We start from the raw sequence: 17,740 nt of genomic DNA on the forward strand, positions 1-17,740 counted from the left end.
TGAGGCCGAAAATTTTTTTGACTTTTTTTGGCCGAAAAAAACGCCTTACTATACTATGCCGTTTTTTATGACATTTTGAGGTGGAAAATTTTTGTGACTTTTTTTGGCCGAAAAAAACGCCATACTATACTATGACGTTTTTTATGACATTTTGAGGTCCAAAAAAATTTTGACTTTTTTTGACTGATTTTGACGCTTTACTATAGTATGATGTTTTTTATGACATTTTGAGGTGGAAAAAAATGTTGACTTTTTTTGGCCGAAAAAAACGCCATACTATACTATGACGTTTTTTATGACATTTTGAGGTCGAAAATTTTTTGACTTTTTTTGCCCGAAAAAAAAAAACGCCATACTATACTATGACGTTTTTTATGACATTTTGAGGTCGAAAAAATTTTTGACTTTTTTTGCCCGAAAAAAACGCCATACTATACTATGACGTTTTTTATGACATTTTGAGGTGGAAAAATTTTTTGACTTTTTTTGCCCGAAAAAAACGCCATACTATACTATGACGTTTTTTATGACATTTTGAGGTGGAAAAATTTTTTGACTTTTTTTGCCCGAAAAAAACGGCATACTATACTATGACGTTTTTTTATGACATTTTGAGGTGGAAAAAATTTTGACTTTTTTTGACTGATTTTGACGCCTTACTATAGTATGATGTTTTTTATGACATTTTGAGGCCGAAAATTTTTTTGACTTTTTTTGCCCGAAAAAAACGCCATACTATACTATGACGTTTTTTATGACATTTTGAGGTCGAAAAAATTTTTGACTTTTTTTGCCCGAAAAAAACGCCATACTATGACGTTTTTTATGACATTTTGAGGTGGAAAAAATTTTTGACTTTTTTTGCCCGAAAAAAACGCCATACTATACTATGACGTTTTTTATGACATTTTGAGGTGGAAAAAATTTTTGACCTTTTTTGCCCGAAAAAAACGCCATACTATACTATGACGTTTTTTATGACATTTTGAGGTGGAAAAATTTTTTGACTTTTTTTGCCCGAAAAAAACGCCATACTATACTATGACGTTTTTTATGACATTTTGAGGTGGAAAAAATTTTTTAATTTTTTTTCCCGAAAAAAACGCCATACTATACTATGACGTTTTTTATGACATTTTGAGGTCGAAAAAAATTTAGACTTTTTTTGCCCGAAAAAAATGCCATACTATACTATGATGTTTTTTATGACATTTTGAGGTGGAAAAAATGTTTGACTTTTTTTGTCCGATTTTGACGCCTGACTATACTATGACGTTTTTTTATGACATTTTGAGGTGGAAAAAAATTTTGACTTTTTTTACCTGAAAAAAAACGCCTTACTATACTATGACGTTTTTTATGACATTTTGAGGTGGAAAAATTTTTTGACTTTTTTTGCCCGAAAAAAACGCCATACTATACTATTACGTTTTTTATGACATTTTGAGGTTGAAAAAATTTTTGATTTTTTTTGCCCGAAAAAAACGCCATACTATACTATGACGTTTTTTATGACATTTTGAGGTTGAAAAAATTTTTGACTTTTTTTGTCCGATATTGACGCCTTACTATACTATTTTTGACTATACTATTTTTGACTTTTTTTGCCCGAAAAAAAAACGCCATACTATACTATGACGTTTTTTATGACATTTTGAGGTCGAAAAAATTTTTTGACTTTTTTTGCCTGAAAAAAAAAACGCCATACTATACTATGACGTTTTTTATGACATTTTGAGGTCGAAAAAATTTTTGACTTTTTTTGCCCGAAAAAAACGCCATACTATACTATGACGTTTTTTATGATATTTTGAGGTCGAAAATTTTTTGACTTTTTTTGCCCGAAAAAAAACGCCATACTATACTATGACGTTTTTTATGACATTTTGAGGTGGAAAAAAATTTTGACTTCTTTTGCCCGAAAAAAACGTTATACTATACTATGACGTTTTTTATGACATTTTGAGGTCCAAAAACATGTTGACTTTTTTTGACTGATTTTGACGCCTTACTATAGTATGATTTTTTTTATGACATTTTGAGGCCGAAAAATTTTTTGACTTTTTTTGGCCGAAAAAAAACGCCATACTATACTATGACGTTTTTTATGACATTTTGAGGTGGAAAAATTTTTTGACTTTTTTTGCCCGAAAAAAACGCCATACTATACTATGACGTTTTTTATGACATTTTGAGGTGGAAAAATTTTTTGACTTTTTTTGCCCGAAAAAAACGCCATACTATACTATGACGTTTTTTTATGACATTTTGAGGTGGAAAAAATTTTGACTTTTTTTGACTGATTTTGACGCCTTACTATAGTATGATGTTTTTTATGACATTTTGAGGCCGAAAATTTTTTTGACTTTTTTTGCCCGAAAAAAACGCCATACTATACTATGACGTTTTTTATGACATTTTGAGGTGGAAAAATTTTTTGACTTTTTTTGCCCGAAAAAAACGCCATACTATACTATGACGTTTTTTATGACATTTTGAGGTCGAAAAAATTTTTGACTTTTTTTGCCCGAAAAAAACGCCATACTATGACGTTTTTTATGACATTTTGAGGTGGAAAAAATTTTTGACTTTTTTTGCCCGAAAAAAACGCCATACTATACTATGACGTTTTTTATGACATTTTGAGGTGGAAAAAATTTTTGACTTTTTTGGCCCGAAAAAAACGCCATACTATACTATGACGTTTTTTATGACATTTTGAGGTGGAAAAAATTTTTGACCTTTTTTGCCCGAAAAAAACGCCATACTATACTATGACGTTTTTTATGACATTTTGAGGTGGAAAAATTTTTTGACTTTTTTTGCCCGAAAAAAACGCCATACTATACTATGACGTTTTTTATGACATTTTGAGGTGGAAAAAATTTTTTAATTTTTTTTCCCGAAAAAAACGCCATACTATACTATGACGTTTTTTATGACATTTTGAGGTCGAAAAAAATTTAGACTTTTTTTGCCCGAAAAAAATGCCATACTATACTATGATGTTTTTTATGACATTTTGAGGTGGAAAAAATGTTTGACTTTTTTTGTCCGATTTTGACGCCTGACTATACTATGACGTTTTTTTATGACATTTTGAGGTGGAAAAAAATTTTGACTTTTTTTACCTGAAAAAAAACGCCTTACTATACTATGACGTTTTTTTATGACATTTTGAGGTGGAAAAAAATTTTGACTTTTTTTACCTGAAAAAAACACCTTACTATACTATGACGTTTTTTTATGACATTTTGAGGTGGAAAAAATTTTTGCCTTTTTTTGCCCGAAAAAAAAACGCCATACTATACTATGACGTTTTTTATGACATTTTGAGGTCGAAAAATTTTTTTGACTTTTTTTGCCCGAAAAAAACGCCATACTATACTATGATGTTTTTTATGACATTTTGAGGTCGAAAAAAACGCCATAGTATACTATGACGTTTTTTATGACATTTTGAGGTCGAAAAAATTTTGACTTTTTTTGACCGATTTTGACGCCTTATTGTACTATGATGTTTTTTGGCACATTTTAAGGTCAAAAAAAATTTTGACTTTTTTTGGCCGATTTTGATGCCTTACTATACTATGACGTTTTTTATGACATTTTGAGGTAAAAATTTTTTTTGACTTTTTTTGACCGATTTTGACGACTAACTATACTATGATGTTTTTTATGACATTTTGAGGTCAAAATAAAAAATGACTTTTTTTGGCCAATTTTGACGCCTTACTATACTATGACCATTTGTATGACATTTTGAGGTCAAAATAAAAAATGACTTTTTTTGGCCGATTTTGACGCCTTACTTGACTATGACGTTTTTTATGACATTTTGAGGTGGAAAAAATTTTTAAATTTTTTTTCCCGAAAAAAACGCCATACTATACTATGACGTTTTTTATGACATTTTGAGGTCGAAAAAAATTTAGACTTTTTTTGCCCGAAAAAAATGCCATACTATACTATGATGTTTTTTATGACATTTTGAGGTCGAAAAAAACGCCATAGTATACTATGACGTTTTTTATGACATTTTGAGGTCCAAAAAATTTTGACTTTTTTTGACCGATTTTGACGCCTTATTGTACTATGATGTTTTTTGGCACATTTTGAGGTCAAAAATTTTTTTGACTTTTTTGGCCGATTTTGAAGCCTTACTATAGTATGACGTTTTTTATGACATTTTAATGTCAAAAAAATGTTTGACTTTTTTTGACCGATTTTGACGCCTTACTATACTATGACGTCTTTTGGCACATTTTAAGGTCAAAAAAAATTTTGACTTTTTTTGGCCGATTTTGATGCCTTACTATACTATGACGTTTTTTATGACATTTTGAGGTAAAAATTTTTTTTGACTTTTTTTGACCGATTTTGACGACTAACTATACTATGATGTTTTTTATGACATTTTGAGGTCAAAATAAAAAATGACTTTTTTTGGCCAATTTTGACGCCTTACTATACTATGACCATTTGTATGACATTTTGAGGTCAAAATAAAAAATGACTTTTTTTGGCCGATTTTGACGCCTTACTTGACTATGACCATTTTTATGACATTTTGAGGTCAAAATAAAAAATGACTTTTTTTGGCCAATTTTGACGCCTTACTATACTATGACCATTTTTATGACATTTTGAGGTCAAAATAAAAAATGACTTTTCTTGGCCGATTTTGACGCCTTACTATACTATGATGTTTTTTATGACATTTTGAGATCCTACTAAAATATGACTTTTTTTGGCCGATTTTGACGCCTTACGGCCGTATGATATTTTTTATGATATTTTGAGATCTTACTAAAATTTGACTTTTTTTGGCCGATTTTTAAGCCTTATTATACTATGACGTTTTTTATGACATTTTGAGGTCTTACTAAATTATATACATATTTTGAGGCCGTTCTAAAGTATTACTGTTTTTGAATCTTTACTATACTATGACGTTTTTTTATTAAATTTTGATACCATACTAAAGTATTACTTTTTTTTGCCCGATTTTGTAAGGCTTATTATACTATGACGTTTTTCATGACATTTTCAGATCGTTGGAACGTATGACTTTTTTTGGCTGATTTTGAAGCCTTACTTTAGTGTGACATTTTTTGGCATATTTTGAGGCCATTCTAAAGTATGACTTTTTCTGGCCGATTTTTAAGCCTTACTATGATGTTTTTTTTTCTTTACATTTTGAGGCCATTCTAAAGTATGACTTTTTTTGGCTGATTTTGAAGCCTTCCTTTACTATGACCTTTTTTATTAGGGCCCAACCACGAAATTTGTGCAAAGCCCTATTGTAAGTGAAGGGATTATTATTACTCTCCTCCGATTTTATTTTTCTCCCACCGCGTTGTCGGTTAATTTGACCCCCTGAACATGCTCAAAATCTCACCAGACTTTTCCCATTTTGGAAAAATGCCACCATTCTGCGTTTCGCACAGCTTGTACAGCGAACTCGTCCTAGGAGAATGGTAATGCTGAAAATTTCTTTGTCAACTAAAAGTTGTGAAAAGCTTTGGTCTGGGTTACATGGTCTGGCTGTGGCGCCGACACGAAATTGACCCTTCGCCAACACAGGAAATGCATGTATTTGTGCCTCTAACTCCCACATACTTCATCCAATGTAGATCAAACTTTACAGTCATGTTAATCATGTGATTCAGAACAGATTGATGTACTGATATCATGATACACAAACAGCGCAAACTACTGGTTATAGGAAATGTGTATTTTTCATGTAGTTGAAATGTCTGCACAAACTTTAAACAACACTAAATGCTAAGTAATTTACAAATAACACACTGTCCATTAAACCAAATTACATGTTTGCTCTGCACAGATAATCAGGATGACCTTCACACTCTCAACTCATTTATATGCTCATATGATGATACACTCATAGCGCCCCCCGCTGGGAGGGGGCCATATCTTTTCTGTTGCTGTATACTGCTGTGCTTTTCTGGGGAGAAGAGGACCCTTGTGCGTGGCTGCGCTGGCTGCGACTCCAGCGGCTCGCAAGGGGTGCGAGGGCCCACCCATCACTGCTTGCAGCTTTAATCTAGCTTTACTACAGCACTACACAACCTCTTCACTGGGATGAAAGGGTTGGTCAGAAAAAGAATCACCAAATGTGACAATAAATTAGCTGTTTAAGTCATTTATAAAGAAAAAAAAGAAGCCAAACATTTTCTAGATCCAGCTTCTCAAATGTCAAGATTTGATGCTTTACTAGGTTTTCTTTTATTGCATATTCAATATGTTTGCAATTTGCAAGCAATTTAAACTCAACACCTACCTACTCTGAAAAACTGTTAGGGACTCTTTCACAGTTTTCTGGCATTTTATTGACTAAATAAATTGATCAATTGGGAGGGCGGAAGAGTCACAGATCAATCGGTGATGAAAAGCTGCAGGTGTATTAGACTGTTGCTCCATCAAAACAAGCAATTGTAATGTCACCTGGGTCTCTTGAACTTTTTTTTGTCATTTTTGACATTTTATAGACCTAATGAGTGACCAGAAATATAAAGTAATAAAAGTAATGCAGTAAAAAGTAGTAAAAGTAAAAGCTTATTCTATAATGAAGCAAACCATTAGTTCTAACCAGGATAATGTCCAGCCTTACAGCAATTTTCGAGAATGCCTCAATACTCAGCATCTGTCGTCTTTACTTCGTTTAACTCTGATAGAGGACCAAAATAGGCTAGCGAATGTAACACCAATTCTGTGTGTCATGTCGGGTTAGATCACTAAAGTGTAATGAATGGCCGGAGGAAGAGGAAGTTATTCTCTGGTCATCAAAAACAAAGAGCAGACACTGGCTGCTGTCTAAAAGATGAGACAAGGGACTGTGAAGAAGAGTCGGGGAGAGTGAAGTAGAAGGGCGGGAGGAGGGATAGTCGTGGGAAACTGCCCATTTAACAATGGGCCGCTGCTAGGCAACAGCTTAAACAATGCCTAGCAACTGCTGTAACAATGGATGGTTACCAGGGTCCCCTCTCCTCAGCTCATTCAGTACTACAATGAGTGGAGTGCAGCACCCTGTGCACACACACACATCATTACATCTCAGCCGAGGGCCCCAAACCCAAGCCATCAAAGGAGGGAGTCTAGGGGCTTTCCACTAGACAGGGAGGGCAGTTAGACAAGGAGACCCACACATGTAAACATGGGCAGTATCTAAAAGCTCAGTGGGCATTAGATTTAACTCATGTCACCAACACAGGCCCAGAGCAGTCACACTTAACATTATTACTGCAGTCACTTTGTCTAGCTTTAACAGCGCAGCAACTAATATGAGCGGCCCACACTAGGAAACTAGTTTTGAACACAAGATTGGACAGTGGAGATGTGTGTGATTTTTCAAATATTTCAATTCATTAGGACTGAGTAAAGATCATATATTAAGGTTTTGTTTCTTTTTGCCTTTATTTTGACAGTGATAGGAAGAAGAGAGACAGGACAGTTGGGGGAGAGAGTGGGTATTACATGACAAATTTCTTTTCATAAAAGCACTACTGACTGCCGTCTTCACACTTTCACATATTTCCATCTGGTTGCAATAAGCAAGTATTTTCTTATTTACTTATTTGGTCTGTAAATTTTCCATAACAATTTTCAAAAGTCCAGTGTGACATCTTCAAATGTATTGCTCTGTCTTAGCAGCGGTCCAAAAACCTGAAAATGTTCAATTTACAATCATAGAAGACAGATGGATACAGAAACTAGAAAGGTTTCACATTTGAGGAGCTGAGACCAGCTGAATTAAAACCAATAATCCATTCTCAAAACTGTTACTGATTAATTCGCTGTAGACTGGCGTAATGACTAACTGTTGCAGTTGTACTCTCACCTGTGCCCTGTGCTGAGCTTCAATCAAAATTTAAATTTGATTTAAATCTTTACAATTTTAGCCACAAAATAATGCAATATTTAATTATGGAACATTTGGCTGACTTGAGAAAAACAGCAGAAAAAGGCTTTAGCCAAGTTCAGAGCCATTTCAAGGCAGTGTTTTGTACAGTGGAGCTGAAAACCACAGCTTCTGTAATGAGAATAAAGAAGGAGGTTCTCTAACTACACAGGAATGAGGAGGAACAGGCCCTGTGCATATGAAAACACTCCATTACAAAGCTTTGAACCACGGCAAATAATTACAGTGAAAACTAAGTGTATGTGTGTGTCTGTGAGCATATTTGTGTACGTGTGTGAATGTGCTAACTAGAACAAATACACCCTGTATGAAGCCCAATATATGACTGATCACCTTTGTTTGTGCGGATTATATAATCTATCTAAACAACTTTGTTTGCTGTACAAAGAGAGAGAGATTTTTTTTTTTTTTGCGGGGGGGTGCTTTGAGGTTTACCCGTACAGTTACAGGCACGAACTTAAAGGGACTTAGGAACTCCAAAACGACTGAATGCTGAATGTATTTCTAGGTCAGATGTGTGAGTAATCATTCACTGCACATGCAACACATTTCAGCTACAACCAACAGACTTCAAACAAAGGAAGTTACTTTCCTAGAATAGACGGTTGGGTTGTCAGACACTCAGTCAACAAAACAATTATCTGGTACAGCCGGTATGCGTTACAGTGCGACTACAGACAGTATATGACTGTATAATGGAATAATAAACTTCATTTTCTAGGTCACATAAACAAGAACAGCCAGGCTCTTGAGAAAAGATGTAACAAAATATCCCTGTGACCTGTAATAATTCAGACTAAGAAATAAGAGCAAAGGAGAGAGGGATGAAGGGATTTTCTTACTTCAAGTTAAAAAGCATATTAAAGCACACAAATGTAAAGAGAGAGGGCAGGAATCTGTTTCATGGAAGAGAGAAGGTTCTGAGCCGGAGTATTCAGCCATGGAAAAAAACTTTAGAGTATCCTGGCCTACTAATATATACACTGTATATAAAAAAAGATGTAGGAGTGATGTTTTGTCAGAGGAAAAAAATGATTCAGCGGTTTCTTAACGGCAGATCTCGTAAATCTGTAACTGAACACAAGTGAAACAAAAACAGCCCAATTAAGAGGGACAAAGGTTAAAAAATAAAGCACTCACAGCAGCTCCGTCCCCAGGATCATGGGCACCTTTTCTCCGGAGTGGTTGCTACGGAAACGCAGACGGAAAAGGTGGTTGGCGCCGGCTTGTCGGGAGCTAAGCATGCTGGTGGTGCTTTTGACCGGTGACAGGTTGAGATCCTCAGCCTGGCAGGAACCCACCCAGATCTGGTTCCTCAGAGCGTAGTCTATAACAGTGTAACTCTCCTCACTGACAAGAAAACAGAGAACGTAAGGCTTAATAATGTTTCAATTCGTGTAGATACAGGTACAACAGCTTTCATTTCAGTGACCACTCAATTCCGCTGAGATTAAATCACATTTCTTTTGATGATTGACAGAAGTTTTGGTGATGGAGGCCTTGAAATGTGTAAAGTGGACCTGTGAGTGAAAGGCTGCTATTTTGGATCTTTACTGCAGCTTCAGTTGTGAAGCTACAGTAAAAGACACTCACTTTCCTGTCATGGAACAACCAACAAAATCATTTTTACATGGAAATGTGCAGTGTACACAGTACACCATGTATACAAATAGCTGTACATATGTATGAACTGTGTGTTAAGATACAGAAAACTGAATTTGACAGTCAAATTAACTCACTTCAAAACACAACTCCTGGAACTGTATCCCACCAGTCAATGCAGTTAGATAAAGATGCAAAAAACAAAACAGACGTACATTTTTCATTTTGTAATTTCAAGATAAAACTGAAACTGGGTTTACTTTGAGTGAGATATAAATATCATGAGGGATTGGTCTAAAATACAGATATTCAGATACTCTTTTGGCAGGTTGGTATTCAAACATAATGTGGATTCAGCTGCTTTTCTCTACCTTTTTTCACCTTTTAGACAAACATTAATATCATTTAAGAAAAGGCTGCTTTTCATTCCACCTTTTTAAACGAATTTTCTTAGAGCCTTTCTGTTCCCAAATAGATCCTGTGGGATTTGTGTAACGTGCCCTTCAATCCTTAAAGTTTTACCTTAAATATACTATGTTGTTGTTACTTTGTTTTTCCAGTATTAAACTGAATCAAAATGTTTATAAAGATTAGTGTGTGAATGAAACTAATGGCTGTCATGGCAACACATTATTTTTTTTCCAGTGACCAATCAATTTAAAGCAAATGAAATAATAACTGAGTACAAAATTACATATGAAAAAGATATATTCTGATGATTGTATACCTGCTACACGATCCATCCAATCCCCCCTGACACATCAAATTGTTTTCAGTAGAGATCTAGTTTCCTGGTACCTCAGCTATTCAACCCCTGAGAGGCTAAAGACTGTGTGGCTAATCAAATTCATCTGCATTAATAAATCAAGACTATGTCTCATAGTCTGTGCCAGTCAAACGTCCAAATATTCAGCTGTCTACCTGTCCTTACACTAAATCAGCTGTCCTCTGGTTTCTTTCGTACATGCCTACATTTCCCATGAGTAACTTTACCTGAGCATGACCCTGTGTCTAGCAGTACACGCAGTTAGTTAGGAACATCTGGAGCTAATTGTGAAACATGCTACCTCTAACATAGCACTGAACCTCGAGAAAATGTGTGTGTTTTCATACTGCTCTAAAGAACAGGAGCTTAAGTCCAGCCCTTGTGTTTTATCAGCCCGAGACCGAAACTCCAGTCAAACTGAGAAGCTACTGGAAAGGAAGTAGATACTTTTAAGCCAGCATATCTATTAAGGACACAGACACAAAGGACAAAGGTTGCAATTAAACAAACAGTAGTGAACAGAGCATCTGTCCATGTCTCACTGTCACACTCTTTCGCTTATACACACATAAGCCCTGGACCCCAGATCATAGCTGCAGAATCCAGTTACAGTTGGAAGGTTCTCAACAAGGCTCAACTGTTCCCCCTCAACCCCTATTGTCTACCATTATATCAAGTTAAAGCCTGTTGCCCACAACCAATTAGACTTCTTAAAGGAGGAAAAAGAAAGCACATGGAAGGACAAGTCAGATAAAAGCATTGGGAATGAACAAGAAAGAGGGAGAGGACAGGAAGTGATCGAAAATGCAAGAAAAGATGCTACATGCAGTAAACCTGTGACTAACAGCTCTGTGCTTCAGGATAACTGGACTGAAATAAAGATTAAAAGAAAAGTTTGAAATTCAGGGATGGTTTTTGTTCAATTTCTAGGGCATTTGTAACCCTTAAAAACTGTTTAAACTGTACATATAATACTTTGAAAACACCTTTATATATTACAGTCAATTAATTTGTCTCCATGATTAGCTTGAACCCCTGAATATGAGAATATGAGATGATTTCCTAGAATAAGACATAATCTAAAATATTGCTTGGTGGTTAAATAAGAATCCTTTTGTCAGTAGGATTTTCGGGTTGTCAGCGTTTTAGCTCCTGACAGCCCTACAGGTAAAATGCCTGGAGTGCCATTTACATGACACTGGAAATGCGATGGGTGAGGAATCTGCATGTTTGCGGGGTAAGTTTTCGCATGTTTGCTGGTGGGTGTGACGTGTTGATTATTGCTAAATAGAGGAATGAAGGTGGGAAACAGTTGAGAAATCCTATGTTGAAACATGGAAGAGAGGCATTAAAAACTGAAATAGAAGGAGAAAGAAACCCTATCTAGTGTTTGGCCCTCACACCAGCTACTTACTCAAAAACAAACACACAGCCTTGCTGGTATGAAAATAACTCCACTATTAGAGATAACGCAGGCATCTACCACACGTCATCACATCTGTGCCAGCTACCGTCTTACTAGTGTACAAGCAGTTCTCCAACACACAAGCAGAACTAACACAAATCCTCAGAGAGATGTTGAGATAGGGCTCCAAGTCAAGCGTGCACGCATTCACATAACCACACATGCTGAAAGCATAATGTTCTGTTGCAAAGTGGGCGTGTTGAAACTAAGGCGTAGTCTAACAAACAGAAGGAGGGGGAAAAAAGAAACTAGAAAAGAAAGTGTTGGGATTATAGACTTGCACGCATACACGCGCAAAGATAGGACAGACAAAAAAGTCACAAGGTCACGACTACCAAAAATGAAGGGGAGAGGACGAAGAGAGAAAAAAAAGAAAAGAGAGAGATGGAAACTTCAGCCTCAACAATACTGAATGTTTAGATGATGCCCAACATCACACAGGAAAAAGGGGGGAAGTGAAGATGAGAGAGGAGCCAGCTGGTGTGGACTCAGTGTTATGTAAGTGTTCCTGTTAGCCAGAGTGCAGCAGATCAACACTTTTCCCCCACTGCGTGACAATAGCCCAGTCTGACATGGAGATGGTTTACAACAGCCAGTTTCTTCTTGGATCCAGTTTGAAGTTGATAAAATAAGCAGATCTGTTAAGCTTGGAGTTTAACAAATCTCTTATTGAAAGTTTTATCTCCACTCCTTTCTAAAATAAGCAAATGGCAATGAACAAAACAATACGAAGTATGTAAAACAAACAGTCAGAGGTTTATGTTTAAATGTAAACTTTTTTTTTTTTTTTTTTAGTTCTTAAATACTTTTAATCTTGTCAATCTGATAATCATTCTTTCAACTAATCGACTGTGGTCTATTAACTGTCAGAAATAAGTTACAAAAGTTCATCACAGTTTATCTGAGCCCAAACCGAAGCGTTCAAATGTCCTGTTTTGTGCTTTTCAAAACCCAGAGATTTAATTTACATCAGTATGCAACATGAATATTGGAAAAACTAAAATGTTAAACTTTGTTTAACATAACAAAATAACTTATCAAAATAGATTTGCAACCTTTATCATTCAAAATTGCTCAAAGCTGAACTGATGCAGACTTTTTAAGAGATCTGAAATCATTTCATTTAAGCTGAGACAATACTAAATTTATTTTCAGCTAAAAGCCCCAACCACAGACAGCATTTTAGGATTCACACGCACACGCACAAACATGTGCTCTCATTGTCCAACTTATTAAGAAATATGGGCCTGTAAAAGTGAAAACGTCCTAAGGTCACAGGTATGTTTTTCTCTACTGTGTAAATGCGGTTGCCTTGACCTTTCCACCCCCTCCTTCTGGTTTTCATGGTATTCCTACAAAAGAAAGCGAAAGGATTCCAGCACATAACAGTGCGTTTGGCAAAAACATGAAGTTAGCTGCTTGTACGCAATCCCCCCACACACTCCAAGTCATAATGACAAGGGAAAGAGCCATTATACCATTATGTCTAGAAGGGTTTGTGACCTGGCGGTGCCTGGCTAGCCTTGTGTACCCCTGGTGTGTTTTTGTTATGATTACTGCAGATGGAGTTCAGTAGAGTAGCGTGCCACAGCAGGGCTCCAGTGCTCCCCACAGTACAAACCAATATTATAACAGCTTCTCCCGTTCAAATGTGCACACACGCACAAATACACATGTCGATTCCGGAGTACTCCCTTTCCCAAATCCCTCTTCCAAACACAGGAGTCTGCTGGAGTCTGCCGTCCCGGATCAGATTCCCAGAAAAATATCATCTGGAATGTTTCTTTTCTTTCTTTTTTTTTTTTTTTAAATGATTCTAAGGAATTCTGAGTCTGCGAGTGGCAGGACAATCAGTTCCAGACACAGAGGGAGATGGACGGGAAGGGATTCTTTTTGGTACAGACACACTTGTGCATGTACACTACACACACGCAAATGAAAACCACATAATTTCAAGAAAGTCCTCTTTATGGCTTGCTTCATGGTGTTGCCTAAAACTAGAGGAAACAGGAGGGGAAAAAGCAGACTGACAGACGGGGCTGACAATGAACAGGTCTACTAGCTTGAGATGATTCATGGCACCAGGACATGTTGAAACCTTGACAACATTCAAAACAATATAAAAAAAAAACAAGCTTGCATTCACTGTGCCAAGTCGCGGTAGGTTCAGATAACTACACCTGTTCAGTTTAATAAACACACCCATGAAGGGATGTGTGGAAAGCCAGTGTAATTGTACAGTGTATCTGCAGGTGCCGATCCCTCTTAACTGTTGAAAATTCTTCCACAACCCTCCTGACAATGACTTCACACTGTGGCTGTGACACTATTGTTATCATTGTTGTTTCGTGTATTTCCATTGTTTCATTTGTTCTTTTTGGACCTCACTGTTTTGCCCTCTGAAAAGGCTCAGTTCCAAGGACAAGTTAAAACAAGAGAACAATGCCACAAGCCCTGTACTCAGGGTCTCAGCCACACGCAGTGAAAACCAAGAGATTATGGTTACACTTTCACACTCAACATGTCAGAACAGGTGAGTAATGAGCAAAGCCAACACAGAGACTACCTACACTGCCCAACAGTTCCCTTGCTCACCTCTTCTTCTTGGTGACAATGAGGACGTCGTTGAAAAGGAAGAAATAGACCTGTTGCCGTGATGTTCGCTTGAGGAAGAGGCTGTTGTCCTCCGCAAAGGCTTTCAGCTCTCCTCTCTTTACCATCCACCTGGAGGATGAGACCAAGGGGAAAGGCTGGAGGAGGAGAAGAACAAGAAAGAGATGTGAGGAACAGGAAAGGACAATAAATCTAACCAAATAAAAGTATTTTTAAAATGCTGGTGCTGTCAGGAAATTCTAAATCAGAATTTGTGCGTGAACAGCTGGCTATGCAGACTGAGAATATGTTCACGAGACATCTGTGAATCCCAAATGTGCCAACAGCTATTTCCCACACTATTTAAACACACTTGAGCCTGCCAAGCCTGTATCGATACTCGCCAAGTAAGTGACAGCGGTGTGCACCCCTTGTATTGTTGCGTCTGCATGTGTGCACGTCATTGTATTACTACATGAAGCTTTATTTTTTTACAAAGGTGATTAATAGATATTTAAGGGAATAGTTTGACATTTTCGGAAATATCCTTATTTGCTTTGTTGCTGGGAGTTAGATAACATTCTGCAAGACAGCAAATCAGCGCATTTCCCAAAATGTCAGACTTTTACTTTGAAGTTGTTCATGTCAGTTCTTAACCAGAATTATGTTTCGAAAGAAATACCATCCAAGATGGAAATGTGTATCAGTCTGATGTCTTTAACACCATGCCCGTACCTTAATCTTGAACTCCAGCTGAGAATTGATGGTATACATCATTTCTGTTCTCTCCATTGTGCGAGCTCCTTCATTACACTTTCTTACCACCTGCTCACACACACACACACACACACACACACACAGTATCTGTTAATCACAGTGACTGATCAACTGAACAACAATGAATACTCTCATGCAGCTAAAGCAAGATTCTTAAGGCATAACATCCCTATACTATGAGGAGACTCTAGGGAAATATAAATATGTATGAAGGTGAAAATTGATGAAAATATAAAAACATAAAATCCAGAATGAGGTGTGGACCATTTCATCTTTACTCCCTTAAACCCACTGACCTTGCTGACTGCTTGTAAAGCCGTCTTGCACTCTTCATATTGTGCTGAGTCTTTAGGTGTCTTCTGACAAATTGTCTGCAACACAGGGAGTCAGAGCGCAAATCAGTTACATGGAACTTAAAAAAAAAACCCATAAAACACATTCACGCACAAAAACCCACAACAATTCATTGCACGCATGCACACTACAGTATCAGAAGCCTGTAAAATATTGATGCCTAAAGGCACTGTGGGAAGAAATGAACTGAAACCAAACTTTCTCAGGATCCACAACCCTCTGAGTTTACAAGTATAAAACCCAGAGTCCCTTGGGAGAAACTGACGGAAGATGGGAGGAGAATGAAAGTAGAGCACGAGAGAGGAAGAGCGGAAGGCGCAGTAGGGATAGAATAATATGGTGCCAAGGGAAACATGAAACTGAAGAAGAAAAAAAAACATTAAAGGGAAGAATGAGGAGAAGTTAAATCACTTAGGATTATTAAGGGATGATATGAGGTCACCCAAAGATCTGTGAGGTTAGAACACACCCTATGTAGAATTAGTCAGGGCAGTATGAATAAACAAGCTGTTGCATAAGAGTCAAAGTCTTCTAATTCCAAAGCTTGTGCTACTCTATGTCTTCAGTGCACTCACATCCATGAGCAGGGGCAGACGAGTGATCCTCTGCATGGGCAGGATGAGGAAGGAGATCATGGGGAGGTTCCTGCAGTCTGGGTGGCCCTCTATCCTGGTGAGCACCTCCTTAAAAGCTGGATTCTTGGACCTGCAAGGCAGGATGGAGGGAGACTGGGTGTTCAGAAAGAGAAGAGACTGATGACACAAAGAGAAAGAGGAAAAAAATGAATGGGAAGAAGACTCCCTGGCTTAAATGTCAGAACAGTTATGTTGGATCAAATCCACGAGCGATATGATAAGAACATCTGTTTGTGTATTTGCTCGGTCACTCACACCAGCCTCTGCAGGGTTCTCTGCTGGTAGACCTCATTGGAGCAGTATGTGACGTAAGGGTCAAAGTTTGACTGAGCATGCCTGCAGACAATGTCGCTGATGTCGTCGATCACTATGTTCTGTTGGTGTCTTTCCTCCAATTCCTTAAAGAACCTGGGCACGGGACGAAAACAAAGGGTTTGGTGTGTCACAGATTTATCCTGGACATGGCAACAGCTTGAACCAGAAGCATCAAATCATGAGACATCCCACACTAGGGAAAATATAGGATATAATGACTGATACAAAGTCAGGAAGGCAGGAAGCACTACCAACACCTTTCTTCTAAACCTGCCGTGAGATCACAAAAGAGGAACTGGCCGCCTCTTAAAATAGACATAGTCCACCATTAACCATAACACAGAGGCTCTTCCTCTTCCTGAGCACCACCAGATGGCCAGTTTAACAGCACGCCACATGTCCAGCTTCAAGAGAATAAGTGTTTTTGCATGGGCGATCCAAGGTGACAAACAGGAAAGTGTTTCACAGACACAGGACGCTGACCTTGACTGACTGGACCGAGTTTGGGCTCATCTGCAAAAGCACCTCTTATGCCCTTTACTGAGCCCCATCTCTACCTACTCCACTCAGACACTGTGCTATTTCTGTCTATGGGAAACAATACTTCTCGTGACCATGTAGCCTTGTGTCCATGCCTGACCCCGTGCCCTTTGAACTGTAACCTTTCTAATGAGGGCATAAGCACACAGGATAACAGAAAACACACACACACACATTGCCCTGTCCTCTGGCCCATGTCTTAAAGGTGTATTCCAAGCATTAACAGGTCAAGGCTGCTCAAGTTCAGGCTGTGCTCCCCCCTGGGGCAAAACGCACTGACCCCACTAACAGCATGCTGTCATGAGAGAAGAGGTCAAAGGACAGGAGTTAAATCAGGGCGTTGAAAAAAAAGGAAGTGCCCAGAATTGGACTGCTGACCAAGAATTATAAATGAAAATGAAAGAGTTCTACCAGCACATACTGATGAATACAAAATGTAGTAGCTGTTAGGGATAAGCTCTCCGTCACAGTTTAAGTATGTTGTTAAAATTATAAAGTATGTTATGGTAATGAATGAGGTATGTCATATCCCAAGGCTGCAAGTGAAATACTATCAGTAACACACCTGCACATAAAATGCTCAACAGGGTTCCCACTTATAATCACACATAGACTACAAAGGAGTCTGCAGGTGGAGCGAAATTCTGCTGCTTTCTTTGAGAGGTTAAAACTCAAAGCCCGACAATCCGTTCCAGGTAAAACATCTTGTTTGACCAGTGCGGCAGGCCACATTATATCTGCTGCCCTTACGT

At 37.5% G+C, this 17,740-nt stretch overlaps 1 protein-coding gene across 1 annotated transcript in view; it reads right to left on the reverse strand.

The window, feature by feature from the left end:
* Window positions 1-17,740, reverse strand: part of LOC121186812 (rho guanine nucleotide exchange factor 26-like) — a 51,303-nt gene that overhangs the window by 25,589 nt on the left and 7,974 nt on the right. Inside the window, exons 7-12 of the mRNA XM_041045612.1 lie at window positions 16,389-16,541; window positions 16,074-16,203; window positions 15,441-15,515; window positions 15,103-15,192; window positions 14,371-14,525; window positions 9,083-9,292 (exon numbers count right to left, since the gene is read on the reverse strand). Of these exons, the coding sequence (XP_040901546.1) occupies window positions 9,083-9,292; window positions 14,371-14,525; window positions 15,103-15,192; window positions 15,441-15,515; window positions 16,074-16,203; window positions 16,389-16,541 (813 nt within the window). The remainder of the gene's footprint in view (window positions 1-9,082; window positions 9,293-14,370; window positions 14,526-15,102; window positions 15,193-15,440; window positions 15,516-16,073; window positions 16,204-16,388; window positions 16,542-17,740) is intronic.

The sequence above is a fragment of the Toxotes jaculatrix genome, chromosome 9, assembly GCF_017976425.1.
Source record: "Toxotes jaculatrix isolate fToxJac2 chromosome 9, fToxJac2.pri, whole genome shotgun sequence".
Taxonomy (NCBI): Eukaryota; Metazoa; Chordata; class Actinopteri; family Toxotidae; genus Toxotes; species Toxotes jaculatrix.